The 13,948-nt window shown below is 43.2% G+C and overlaps 1 protein-coding gene across 1 annotated transcript in view; it reads right to left on the reverse strand.

The window, feature by feature from the left end:
- LUC7L (LUC7 like) overlaps positions 1-13,948 on the reverse strand; it is a 38,210-nt gene that overhangs the window by 14,303 nt on the left and 9,959 nt on the right. Inside the window, exon 5 of the mRNA XM_077275329.1 lies at positions 2,046-2,189. Within this exon, the coding sequence (XP_077131444.1) occupies positions 2,046-2,189 (144 nt within the window). The remainder of the gene's footprint in view (positions 1-2,045; positions 2,190-13,948) is intronic.

A 13,948-nucleotide genomic window follows, 5' to 3' on the forward strand; every position in this document is an offset into this window, starting at 1 on the left:
GGAGGATCTTGAGCAACCCCAAGATATAAAAAAGTGTTCATGGCCTGGACTAGGGGCAGTCTTTCATCATGTTCTCTCCATGTAAAAATATTATAACTTTCTTTCTATAAATTTTAAAGAAATCTTGCCACAGAAGATTCTTTAACCCCTTCACGCTGCAGCCTGTTTTCGCTCCTTCTTCCCAGGGCCATAACTTTTTATTTTTCAGTCAAAATGGCATGTGAGGGCTTGGTTTTTTGCAGAATGAGGTGTACTTTTGAATGACTCCATTGGAAACGGGGAAAAAATTTCTAAGTGTGGTGAAATTCCAAAACAAAGTGCAATTCCACAATGTTTTGGGGATTATTTTTTACTATGTTCACCAAATGCTAAAACTGACCTACCATTAGGATTCTACAGGTCATTACAAGTTCGTATTTAAATAGTGAAAATAAAATCTAAAATGTATTAAAAAAAAATTGCGGAATTTTCCGAGACCCGTAGCGTGTCTATTTTTCGTGATTTGTGGATGGATGGGGGCTTATTTTTTGTGTGCCAAGCTGACGTTTTTAATTATACCATTTTGTTGTGGATACAATCTTTTGATCACTCGTTATTGCATTTTAATGCACGGTTCCGGCGACAAAAAAAAACAAAACACACAATTCTGGTGTTTTGATTTTTTTCCGCTACACCATTTGATTTTTTTTTTTATTGTTTAATTTTGAATGGGGCGAATGGGGGGTGATTTGAATTTTATATATATATTTTTAAAAACTTTTTTTTTTTTTTTTTTTGCATGCCTCAATAGTCTCCATGGCAGACTAGAAGCTGTAATAACCTGGTCACCTCTACTACACACAGGCATTGATCAGATTGCCTGTATGTAGCACAAATGCTCACTTGATTTGAGCGCCGACCACCAGGCGGCACTCATAGCAATCCAGCAATGACAACCATAGAGGTCTACTGGAGACCTCTGGTTGTCATGCCGACCCATCGGGGACCCACGATCATGTGACAAGGTCACCAATGGGCAGGATTACTGACGCGCTTCCAGCGTGATCATATTAAATGCAGCTGTCAGCAACTGACAGCGGCATTCAACAGGTTCACAGCCGCGGGTGGATCGCGATTCCACCCGCGGCTGTTAGGGGCACATGTCAGCTGTTCAAAACAGCCGACATGTGCCAGAAAAGATGAGGGCTCAGCGCCGGTGGGACATGACATGTGTCGTACTAGTACGGCACATGCCGTGAGGGGGTTAATTTGCGTTCATACTGTAAACTTTCAAGAGGAGCATGAACTTTGTACAATATATTACACTAAATTTTCATTCGCACACACTTACCAGTGCAACTTACATATAAAGTTAGGCCTTTCTAGTATTTCACAAGAAAACCTCCAAAATATACCTGAAAATATTTTACAGAGGATCATCACAAAAAAAGCTCTGCTAGCAGTTAACATGGATGAAAATGGCACAAGTATCAAATAATGAGCAATGCAAGAGGCAATGGTAAGTAACAACGTATTCAACAAAAGTTCCAGCAAGTGTTAGGGTATGTGCAGACGATCAGTAAACGCTGCGGATTGGACGTGGCGCACTTGTGCAGTGTCCAACCTGCAGCGTCCAGATGTTACAGCATAGTGGATGGGATTTCAAGAAATCACATGTCCACTATGCGTTGAGAGAGGCCCGCGGCTCACCCGTGGGGACAGACATGCGGCACGTCTTTCCAGACTACAGCACGTCTCCACAAGAGAAATTTCGCTCATACGATGTATTGGACGCGGTGAATCCACCGATTCAGGGAACACATGCGGATTTACCTGCGTTCAATAGACGGCAGCGCTTTGGACGCAGCGAACATGCGTAGCGTTCAAAGCGCTGCCAGTTCCGGATCGTGGGTACATAGCCTTACACAACATTTCCTTCACATATCAGCACCATATACAGCCACAATACTTATGGCATTATTTTACCATTTAATACAAAACTTAAGAGCACTTGAAACAGCTAATATGCACAAAGAGGACAACGTCATATGTAATAAATTACCCACCTCAGCCTCTCGTTTCCTGGCCTTCACCCTCTCCATCTCCATCAAGATTCTTTGAGATTCATCAACATTCCCTTCGGCTCCCAGTTGTTCAGCTTTGGCCAACAGTTTTCCAATCTCCTCATTCAATTCATGAACTTTTTCAGCCTAAAAAAAAATTACATGAAAGTCAACAACTAAGAAAGAAAAAATCTAAGCAAATGATTTTATAAGCAGACATTTGGGTAAACCTACAAACTTTAACCCCTTCACCCCCAAGGGTGGTTTGCACGTTAATGACCGGGCCAATTTTTACAATTCTGACCACTGTCCCTTTATGAGGTTATAACTCTGGAACGCTTCAACGGATCTTGGCGATTCTGACATTGTTTTCTCGAGACATATTGTACTTCATGATAGTGGTAAAATTTCTTCGGTATAACTTGCATTTATTTGTGAAAAAAACGAATATTTGGCGAAAATTTTGAAAATTTCGCAATTTTCCAACTTTGAATTTTTATGCCCTTAAATCACAGACATATGTCACGCAAAATACTTAATAAGTAACATTTCCCACATGTCTACTTTACATCAGCACAATTTTGGAACCAAAATTTTTTTTTGTGACGGAGTTATAAGGGTTAAAAGTTGACCAGCAATTTCTCATTTTTACAACACCATTTTTTTTTAGGGACCACATCTCATTTGAAGTCATTTTGAGGGGTCTATATGATAGAAAATACCCAAGTGTGACACCATTCTAAAAACTGCACCCCTCAAGGTACTCAAAACCACTTTCAAGAAGTTTATTAACCCTTCAGGTGTTTCACAGGAATTTTTGGAATGTTTAAATAAAAATAAACATTTAACTTTTTTTCACACAAAATTTATTTCAGCTCTAATTTGTTTTATTTTCCCAAGGGTAAGAGAAGAAATTGGACCCCAAAAATTGTTGTGCAATTTGTCCTGAGTACGCTGATACCCCATATGTGGGTGTAAACCATTGTTTGGGCGCAGGGCAGAGCTCGGAAGGGAAGGAGCGCCATTTGACTTTTCAATGCAAAATTGACTGGAATTGAGATGGGACGCCATGTTGCGTTTGGAGAGCCCCTGATGTGCCTAAACATTGAAACCCCCCACAAGTGACACCATTTTGGAAAGTAGACCCCTTAAGGAACTTATCTAGATGTGTGTTGAGCACTTTGACCCAACAAGTGCTTCACAGAAGTTTATAATGCAGAGCCGTAAAAATAAAAAAATCATATTTTTTCACAAAAATGATTTTTCGCCCCCAATTTTTTATTTTCCCAAGGGTAAGAGAAGAAATTGGACCCCAAAAATTGTTGTGCAATTTGTCCTGAGTACGCTGATACCCCATATGTGGGTGTAAACCATTGTTTGGGCGCAGGGCAGAGCTCGGAAGGGAAGGAGCGCCATTTGACTTTTCAATGCAAAATTGACTGGAATTGAGATGGGACGCCATGTTGCGTTTGGAGAGCCCCTGATGTACCTAAACATTGAAACCCCCCACAAGTGACACCATTTTGGAAAGTAGACCCCTTAAGGAACTTATCTAGATGTGTGTTGAGCACTTTGACCCAACAAGTGCTTCACAGAAGTTTATAATGCAGAGCCGTAAAAATAAAAAATCATATTTTTTCACAAAAATGATCTTTTCGCCCCCATTTTTTTATTTCCCCAAGGGTAAGAGAAGAAATTAGACCACAAAAGTTGTTGTGCAATTTGTCCTGAGTACGACGATACCCCATATGTGGGGGTAAACCACTGTTTGGGTGCATAGCAGAGCTCGGAAGGGAAGGAGCGCTATTTTACTTTTCAATGCAAAATTGACTGGAATTAAGATGTTGCGTTTGGAGAGCCCCTGATGTGCCTAAACATTAAAAACCCCCACAAGTGACACCATTTTGGAAAGTAGACCCCCTAAGGAACTTATCTAGATGTGTTTTGATACCTTTGAACCCCCAAGTGTTTCACTACAGTTTATAACGCAGAGCCGTGAAAATAAAAATTCTTTTTTTTTCTTTCACAAAAATGATTTTTAGCCCCCAGTTTTGTATTTTCACAAGGGTATCAGGATAAATTGGACCCCAAAATTTGTTGTCCAATTTGTCCTGAGTACGCTGATACCCCATATGTGGGGGGGAACCACTGTTTGGGCGCATGACAGAGCTCGGAAGGGAAGGAGCGCCATTTGGAATGCAGACTTAAATGGATTGGTCTGCAGGCGTCACGTTGCATTTGCAGAGCCCCTGATGTACCCAAACAGTACAAACCCCCCACAAGTGACCCCATATTGGAAACTAGACCCCCCAAGGAACTTATCTAGATGTGTTGTGAGAACTTTGAACCCCCAAGTGTTTCACTACAGTTTACAACGCAGAGCCGTGAAAATAAAAAATCTTTTTTTTTCCACAAAACTTATTTTTTGGCCCCCAGTTTTGTATTTTCCCAAGGGTAGCAGGATAAATTGGACCCCAAAAGATGATGTCCAATTTGTCCTGAGTACGCTGATACCCTATATGTTGGGGTAAACCCCTGTTTGGGCACACGGGAGAGCTCTGAAGGGAAGGAGCACTGTTTTCCTTTTTCAACGCAGAATTGGCTGGAATTCAGATCGGATGCCATGTCCCGTTTGGAGAGCCCCTGATGTGCCTAAACAGTGGAAACCCCCCAATTATAACTGAAACCCTAATCCAAACACACCCCTTACCCTAATCCCAACAGTAACCCTAACCACTCCTTTAACCCAGACACACCCAACCCTATTCCCAACCGTAAATGTAATCCAAACCCTAACCCTATCTTTAGCCCCAACCCTAACTGTAGCCCCAACCCTAACTGTAGCCCCAACCCTAGCAATAACCCTAGCCCTATCACTAGCCCTAACACTAGCCCTAACCCTAGCCCTAACCCTAGCCCCAACCCTAGCCCCAACCCTAGCCCCAACCCTAGCCCCAACCCTAGCCCCAACCCTAGCCCCAACCCTAGCCCTAACCCTAGCCCTAACCCTAGCCCTAACCCTAGCCCTAACCCTAATGGGAAAATGGAAATAAATACATTTTTTAATTTTTTAATTTTTCCCTAACTAAGGGGGGTTTGATTTACTTTTATAGCGTGTTATTTAGCGGATTTTTATGATTGGCAGCTGTCACACACTGAAAGACGCTTTTCATTGCAAAAAATATTTTTTGCGTTACCACATTTTGAGAGCTGTAATTTTTCCATATTTGAGTCCACAGAGTCATGTGAGATCTTGTTTTTTGCGGGACGAGTTGACGTTTTTATTGGTAACATTTTCGGACACGTGACATTTTTTGATCGCTTTTTATTCCGATTTTTGTGAGGCAGAGTGATAAAAAACCAGCTATTCATGAATTTCTTTTGGGGGAGGCGTTTATACCGTTCCGCGTTTGGTAAAATTGATAAAGCAGTTTTATTCGTCGGGTCAGTACGATTACAGCGATATCTCATTTATATCATTTTTTTTATGTTTTGGCGCTTTTATACGATAAAAACTATTTTATAGAAAAAATAATTATTTTGGTATTGCTTTATTCTCAGGACTATAACTTTTTTATTGTTTTGCTGATGATGCTGTATGGCGGCTCGTTTTTTGCGGGACAAGATGACGTTTTCAGCGGTACCATGGTTATTTATATCAGTCTTTTTGATCGCGTGTTATTCCACTTTTTGTTTGGCGGTATGATAAAGCGTTGTTTTTTGCCTCGTTTTTTTTTTTCTTTTCTTACGGTGTTTACTGAAGGGGTTAACTAGTGGGGCAGTTTTATAGGTTGGGTCGTTACGGACGCGGCGATACTAAATATGTGTACTTTTATTGTTTTTTTTATTTTATTTAGCTAAAGAAATGTATTTATGGGAATAATATATATATATTTTTTTCTTTATTTAGGATATTTTTTTTATTTATTTTTTTTACACACATGTGGGGATTTTTTTTTAACTTTTTTACTTTGTCCCAGGGGGGGACATCACAGATCATTGATCTGGCAGTGTGCACAGCACTCTGCCAGATCTGCGATCTGCTGTGCAGGGCAGCAGGCTTACCAAGTGTCTGCTCTGAGCAGACACTCGGTAAGCCACCTCCCTCCCTGCAGGACCTGGATGCCGCGGCCATCTTGGATCCGGGACCTGCGGCGAGGAGGGAGGTAGGAGACCCTCAGAGCAACGCGATCACATCGCGTTGCTCCGGGGGTCTCAGGGAAGCCCGCAGGGAGCCCCCTCCCTGCGCGATGCTTCCCTATACCGCCGGTACACCGCGATCATGTTTGATCGCGGTGTGCCGGGGGTTAATGTGCCGGGGGCGGTCCGTGACCGCTCCTGGCACATAGTGCCGGAAGTCAGCTGCGATATGCAGCTGACACCCGGCCGCGATCGGCCGCGCTCCCCCCGTGAGCGCCGCTGATCGGTGATGACGTACTATCCCGTCGGTGGTCATACGGGCCCACCCCACCTCGACGGGGTAGTACGTCAGATGTCAGAAAGGGGTTAAAGTTGAATTTCACAAATGCAATAAAAAACAAATAAAAGTAACTGATCAGTGACGTTAAAGGGAATTTGTCAGTAAGATGAGCCCTCCTAAGCAGTCTATATGGGCATGTAGGTCATAGGAAGCTGAATAAAATAATGCCTTAAGATCTGAGATACGATGTCCAATTCCAGAGAAATCCAAGTTTTTATTACAGTACATGTAAATAAGCTGTTCCGTATTATGGTCCGAACACTGATCTGCATGAGAATCTGCCTCCCGAGATTATTTTACATGGAGGAATTACCAGTGTTATGTATTATGTGCACCCCCTCTGCTCTCCCGATCTCACTGCAGAGCTGTGTGTGATTATACCTACACATATGCATGTTCTTCTCCTCTCCAGCCTCCATCTCACAAGCAGACAGGGCTGCAATATTGTTGCAATACAGCAGAGCTGTGAGCTACAGCCGATAAGGGTATGTGCCCACGATCAAAAACTGCTATGGTTTTGATGCTGCGTATTTATGCAGCATCAAACCTGTAGCGACCAGCTGTGACAGCATAGTGGATGGAATTTCTTGAAATCCCATATCCACTACGTATGCATAGTCGCCTGCGGATCACCCGTGGACACTGACATGCAGCGCGTCTATCAAGACCGCAGCATGTCAATTTCTCTTGCGGAGAAGCTAGTCTCAGCAAGAGAAATTATATCAGTAGAATGTATGGAGTGTGACAAATTCATATAGTTCAGTCAACACATGCAGATTTACCTGCGTTCAATAGAAGGCAGCATTTTGAAGGTAGCGAACATACGCTGCGTCCAAAGAGCTGCTAGTTCCGGATTGTGGGCACCCAGCCCAACGTGTTTGTAAGAAGTTCAGTTCTACCTTTCTATTTTAGTTACATGACTCACACTTTTCTTTTAAAATAATCTCTGGGGCCAGATGTAGATCAGTGTCCGGCCCATAGTCTGCAGAAGACCCTCGTGCTTGTTACTGTACATCTCCTATGAACTCTGGCCCGATGATAATTTCTGCTGCACATAGCAGGGCTGAAGCGCTGCTATGTGCAGCACAAGTGATCGGATAATCACAGCTTCAAGTCCCGTAAGTGGACTATTGAAGCAAGCAAAAAGTCGAAAAAAATACTTAAAAAAAATATTTAAAAAAATTAAAATATGAAGTTAAAATTGATTATTTTTGCCTCATGCAAAATAAAAAATACACATATTTGGTCTCGCTGCGTTCAGAAACGCCCTACCAAAATATAAAAACACTTAATCCGATCGGTAAACAGTGCAAAAAGAAATCAAAAACGCCAGAATTAAGTTTTTTGGATTGCCTCAACATGGCAGTAAAATGTAATAATAGGCAATCAAAACATCTTCTCTAACCCAAAATGATAGCACTAAAAATGGCAGCTCGGCATGCAAAACAATAAGCCTTCACAAAGCCTCAGATACCGAAAAATGGAGACGCTACAGGTCTTGGAAAATGGGGCCATTTTTTTTTGTCAAACAAACTTTGGATTTTTTTCACAGCTTAAATTAAAAAAAAAAAAAACCTAGACATGTTTGGCATCTGCGAACTCATAATGGCCTGGAGAATCATAACGACAGGTCAGTTTTAGCATTTAGGGTATGTTCACACTGGGCATTTTTTGCTGCTTTTTTATGACATTTCAGCTTTGTTTTACAATACCAGCAAAGCCCATGAGATTTAAGAAATCTCATGCACACACGTTTGTTTTTTTTGTCATCAGGATTTTTGCTTTGCATCATTTTTTTGACAGAGCATGTCACTTCTTTCTTGAACGGATGGTGAAAAAAATGTTGCAAATATGCAGGTTGACTTTTTTGCAGCACATTTGCTGCAGAAAAGTCAAGGACAGACGGATGTGACCTCACAGTCAGCTCTGCTACCTCTAGAAGGCAGGCTGCATGATGTGTCCATACAGCCTGCCATCCAGCAGAGACACTGAGCAGCGGGCTCAAACCGAATGGGGGGCCCGATAATAAGGCAGACACCCCTTCTGATGGGCGGTGAAACCATCCCCGCCGGTCAGAGAGCCGCGGTTCCCACGCTGTCAAAAGACCAGGTGAGCGCTCAGCTGTGATCGGAGGTATAAAGTTTACCTCCGGTCACTGGTGTTGGCTGATGGGACTACCGCTCCCATCATCCAACACCTGCTGCCGCTAATAACTGTGAGAGCAGTAGCAGCAGATGGGAGTATTCATCAGTCGCGCGCTCCTGAGCTGTAAATAAATAATTTAAAAAAACAACAACAAAAAAAAACCCTGTGCAGGTTCCCCCGTATTTTTGATAACCAGCCATGCAAAACTCACAGCTAGGGGCTGCAATCCTTAGCTGTCAGCATTAGCAAGGATGGTTATCAAGAATAGAGGGGTCTCCATGATGTTCATTATTTAAATAATACAAAAAAAAAAACAAAAAACGGGGTGGGGCCCCCCACTCCTACCCCCATTTTTGACAACCAACCTTGCTAAAGCATTGCCCGGCTCTTCCCACTTGCCCTGTATCGGTGGCAAGTGGGGTTCATATTTGTGGGGTTGAGGTCACCTTTGTATTGTCAAGTGACATCAAGCCCACGGCTTCGTAACAGAGAGGCATCTAAAAGACACCTACCCATTGCTAATCCTATAGTTATATGATAAATAAAGACACAGCCAGAATCAAGTCCTTTATTTCAAATAAAACACACTTTTCCTTTTTTATTTAAAAATAAAACACAGTTATACTCAAACGCCTAATTCCACCAAAGCCCTCGGCTTTTGTAATAAATCAAAAATTAAAAACAACAATAACCCTCACCTGTCCGTCGTTCTGTCCCATGCCGTAATCCATGTCATAAGGATTAACAGTTTTCAACCTAGACGGTGCCAAGATGCGACCGCCCAGGCTGAGAACCACTGGTGAATGAGCTGCTGAAAGCTCAGGCTCAGTGACTAATGGTGATGTCATTGAGGCTGCGTTCCCAGCCAGGCTGAACTGCGGTGACCTCAGTGAGATCCCAGCTAGCACCATGAGAAAGTCGTACGGTGCAGAGGCGAGTTCACCGGGAGAATTTCACTGCGGTGAATTTGAACCTCGGTGAACTCGTCAAGCCTGTTTGTTGGATTCTCCATGCATGTGTTGTGACTGTCACACAGCCGTGACACATGGAGCTGCAGTGCTGAACAGCTGATTATTGGGCGGGAGCACTCCAGGTATCCAGATTACCGAGGCAGCTATTCGGATAAGCTCTTATCCAAAGCTATTCGATCATCACTAATGTTCAGTAAATACACTCAATACTTGGTCGGGGCTCTTTCTGCATCAATGCGGCGTGGCATGGAGGCAATCAGCCTCTGGCACTGCTGAGGTGTTATGGAAGCCCAGGTTGCTTGAATAGCAAACTTCAGCTTGTCTGTATTGTTGGGTCTGGTGTCTCATCTTCCTCTTGACAATACCCTATAGATTCTCTATGGGGTTAAGGTCAGGCGAGTTTGCTGGCCAATCAAGCACAGTGATACTGTTGTTTTTAAACCAGGTATTGTTACTTTTGGCAGTGTGGACAGGTGCCAAGTCCTGCTGGAAAATCAAATTTTGATTGTGGAAACTTCACACTAGCCCTCAAACAGCTTGGATTGTGGCCTCTCCACTCTTCCTCCAGACTCTGGGACCTTAATTTCAAATTGAAATGTAAAATTTACTTTCATCTGAAAGCAACACCTTGGACCACTGAGCAACAGTCCATTTTTTTTTCTCCTTGGCCCAGGTAAGACGCTTCTGGCGTTGTCTATTGGTCATGAGTGGCTTGACACAAGGAATATGACACTTGTAGCCCATGTTCTGGTACATCTGTGTGTGGTGGCTCTTGAAGCAATGACTCCAGCAGCAGTCCACTCCTTGTGAATCTCCCCCAAATTTTTGAATGGCTTTTCTTAATCCTTTCAAGGCTGCGGTTATCTCTGTTGCTTGTGCACCTTTTTCTACCACACTTTTTCCTTCGACTCAACTTTCCATTAATATGCTTGGATACAGCGCTCTGTAAACCGCCAGCTTCTTTAGCAATGACCTTTTGCGGCTTACCCTCCTTGTGGAATGTGTCAATAACTGCCTTTTGTACATCTATCAAGTCAGCAGTCTTCCCCATGATTGTAGAGCCTACTGAAACAGACTAAGGGACCTTTACTCTTAGGGTACCGTTACACTAAACGACTTACCAACGATCACGACCAGCGATGTGATCGTTGGTAAGTCGCTGTGTGGTCGCTGGGGAGCTATCACACAGACAGCTCTCACCAGTGACCAACGATCAGGGGAAAGACTTCGGCATCGTTGAAACTGTCTTCAACGATGCCGAAGTCCCCCTGCAGCACCCAGGTAACCAAGGTAAACATCGGGTTACTAAGCGCAGGGCCGCGCTTAGTAACCCAATATTTACCCTGGTTACCATTGTAAAAGTAAAAAAAACCACTACATACTCACCTGATGTCTGTCACGTCCCCCAGCGTCCACAGGGTTACGCGCTGCTGCCGAGAGCTTCCTGCACTGACTGAATGTGTCAGCGCCGGCAGCAGCGGTGACGTCACCGCTGTGCTCTGCTTTACGGCCGGCGCTGACACATTCAGTGCAGGGAAGCCGCCGGCGGGGGACGTGACAGACATCAGAAGGTGAGTATGTAGTGTTTTTTTTTAACTTTTACAATGGTAACCAGGGTAAATATCGGGTTACTAAGCGCGGCCCTGCGCTTAGTAACCCGATATTTACCCTGGTTACAAGTGAACACATCGCTGGATCGGTGTCACACACACCGATCCAGCGATGACAGCGGGTGATCAGCGACGAAATAAAGTCCTGGACTTCTAGCTCCGACCAGCGATATCACAGCGGGATCCAGATCACTGCTGCGTGTCAAACACAACGAGATCGCTATCCAGGACGCTGCAACGTCACGGATCGTCGTCGTTCTTGCTGCAAAGTCGCTTAGTGTGACGGTACCTTTAGAAAGCCTGTGCAGGTGTTTTTTTTGTTAATTATTCTAATTCACTGAGATAGTGTCGTTTGGGTTTTCACTGTCTGTAAGCAATAATCATCAATATTAACAGAAATAAGACACCACGCTTTCCCCCCTACCAGAAGTCCGCTACCTCGGAGTAGCCCTTGACTCTGCCCTGTCCTTCAAACCGCACATCCAAGCTCTTTCCACCTCCTATCACCTCCAGCTCAAAAATATCTCCAGAATCCGTCCTTTCCTCAACCCTCAGTCTACTAAAATGCTTGTGCATGCCATCATCATCTCCCGCCTCGACTACTGCAACATCCTTTTCTGTGGCTTCCCTGCCAACACCCTTGCACCTCTCCAGTCCATCCTTAACTCTGCTGCCAGACTAATTCATCTCTCTCCTCACTACTCCTCTGCTTCTTCCCTCTGCAAATCTCTTTACTGGCTCCCATTCCCTCAGCGTATCCAGTTCAAATTACTAATACTGACCTACAAAGCCATCCATAACCTGTCTCCTCCATATATCTCTGAACTAAACTCCCGATATCTTCCCTCACGCAATCTCCAGTCCTCTTAAGACCACCACCTCTCCTCCACACTTATTCACTCCTCACCTAATCGCCTCCAAGACTTCTCCCGAATATCCCCCATCCTCTGGAATTCTGTGCCCCAACACGTTCGACTATCACGTTCGGATCCTTCAGACGGAACCTGAAAACCCACCTCTTCAAGAAAGCTTACAGCCGACAATGACCCCGCTGCCTCCTCACCAATATCGGAACTACCGCCTCATCAACACCGGGAGCTGTTGGAACCCTCCAACCTACTGTCTTCTTCCCCACCATCCAGTAGAATGTAAGCCCGCAAGGGCAGGGTCCTCTCCCCCCTGTATCAGTTTGTCATTGCTAGATTGCTTACTGTAAGCGATATCTGTCATTTGTATGTAACCCCCTTTTCATGTACAGCACCATGGAATCAATGGTGCTATATAAATCACTTGAAATAGATCACTCTAATGACTATATAATATACGCGTTTCACTTTTTGTATTGAAGAACCGAAGTAAATTAACTTTTTGACGATGTTCTAATTTTGTGAGAAGCACCTGTATTTGATTCAATACTGGAGATAGCAGGGGTGCAGAGGTAAGAAGAGGCTGCTCACACCTGCTGTCCACCTAAAGGACAGTACTGCACATGCTCAGAGGCTCCTGCCCTAACATTCTAGTTCAGGCTTCTATAAGGATAATGCAGCATCCAATTTAATTCTACAGTAAATAGCTCACTAGATAAAACTATTCTGATTTGATGTTAAAAACATTTAGGAATTTATTTATAACAACATTTGCTTTAGTTTTTTTTCTATTCACGGAGAACCCCTTTAAGTGTAGTATGCCTCTTAATGAATTTGGCACATCCTTTTCCACCATGAATTCATTAAGACTGGTGTGTAAAAAATTATAATAAATACACTGTATTCACAATCTTATTATGATCCTGAAAGAACACACTGCAAAATGGTCTAATACATATCAATTTGCTATAAAAACAATCCAATAAAGTCATACCGGTGTCTTCATCAGTCCCATAGACTATGAGTACCGCAGTGGCACACTTGGGTGGACACGGCTCCAGTCTAACAGGGTATTTCAGAGCTCTGATCTCAGGATCAGTGTGGTCCCAGTAGTTGGAACCCACAGCAATTAACTAATCACCTGTCCTATGTTATCGTCAATGTACCAAATTAATTAGCACTGCAAATTTATTAAATATGCTTTAGTTAAATAGATTCATTAACAACCTCTTGCACAGCCACATCGAAAAATAATGTAACTGTGTCACCAATTTTCTAAGTAAATATATTTTTAAAGGAGCTATTGACATGAAATTCTCAACAGATGTTGGTATCAACCTATCCAATCCACACAGGCAAAGAAATCAAATCACAGATGTCCATAAATTATGTGTAATAATGAAAACTAGAGATGAAAATAGAGGTATCATTCATGCTCTACTGATGGCCAATAGTCGGTAAAATAAACCAGGTTTCGTCCTGATGAAGAGGGTCCTGAGTGACCTCGAAACGTGTTGACTTAAACCTGTTTTAAAGGGGAGATACACTCACCTTGTTAGTTTGCTGAATGGCAACACGTAATGGGCATATAACAGCTGCTGCAGATACCGCTCAAGAAAAACAGATGAAAACGGAGGTAACAGAGGCGAATTGTCGGTACAATAAAATTATTTTATTTTTCTGCCACCCCATTGTAACTGGATAAGACCCTATTGTGCTTTTTTTCTTTCCCAGTTTCTCCCTTCCGTTAATAATGAGAAATGACACAGGGAAAAAGTGTGGCACACGCTTACTGAAATGTACAAAAGCCTTTGCTGGTGATGACCGCTTCAAG

This window comes from Ranitomeya variabilis, chromosome 7 (genome assembly GCF_051348905.1).
Source record: "Ranitomeya variabilis isolate aRanVar5 chromosome 7, aRanVar5.hap1, whole genome shotgun sequence".
Classification (NCBI taxonomy): Eukaryota; Metazoa; Chordata; class Amphibia; order Anura; family Dendrobatidae; genus Ranitomeya; species Ranitomeya variabilis.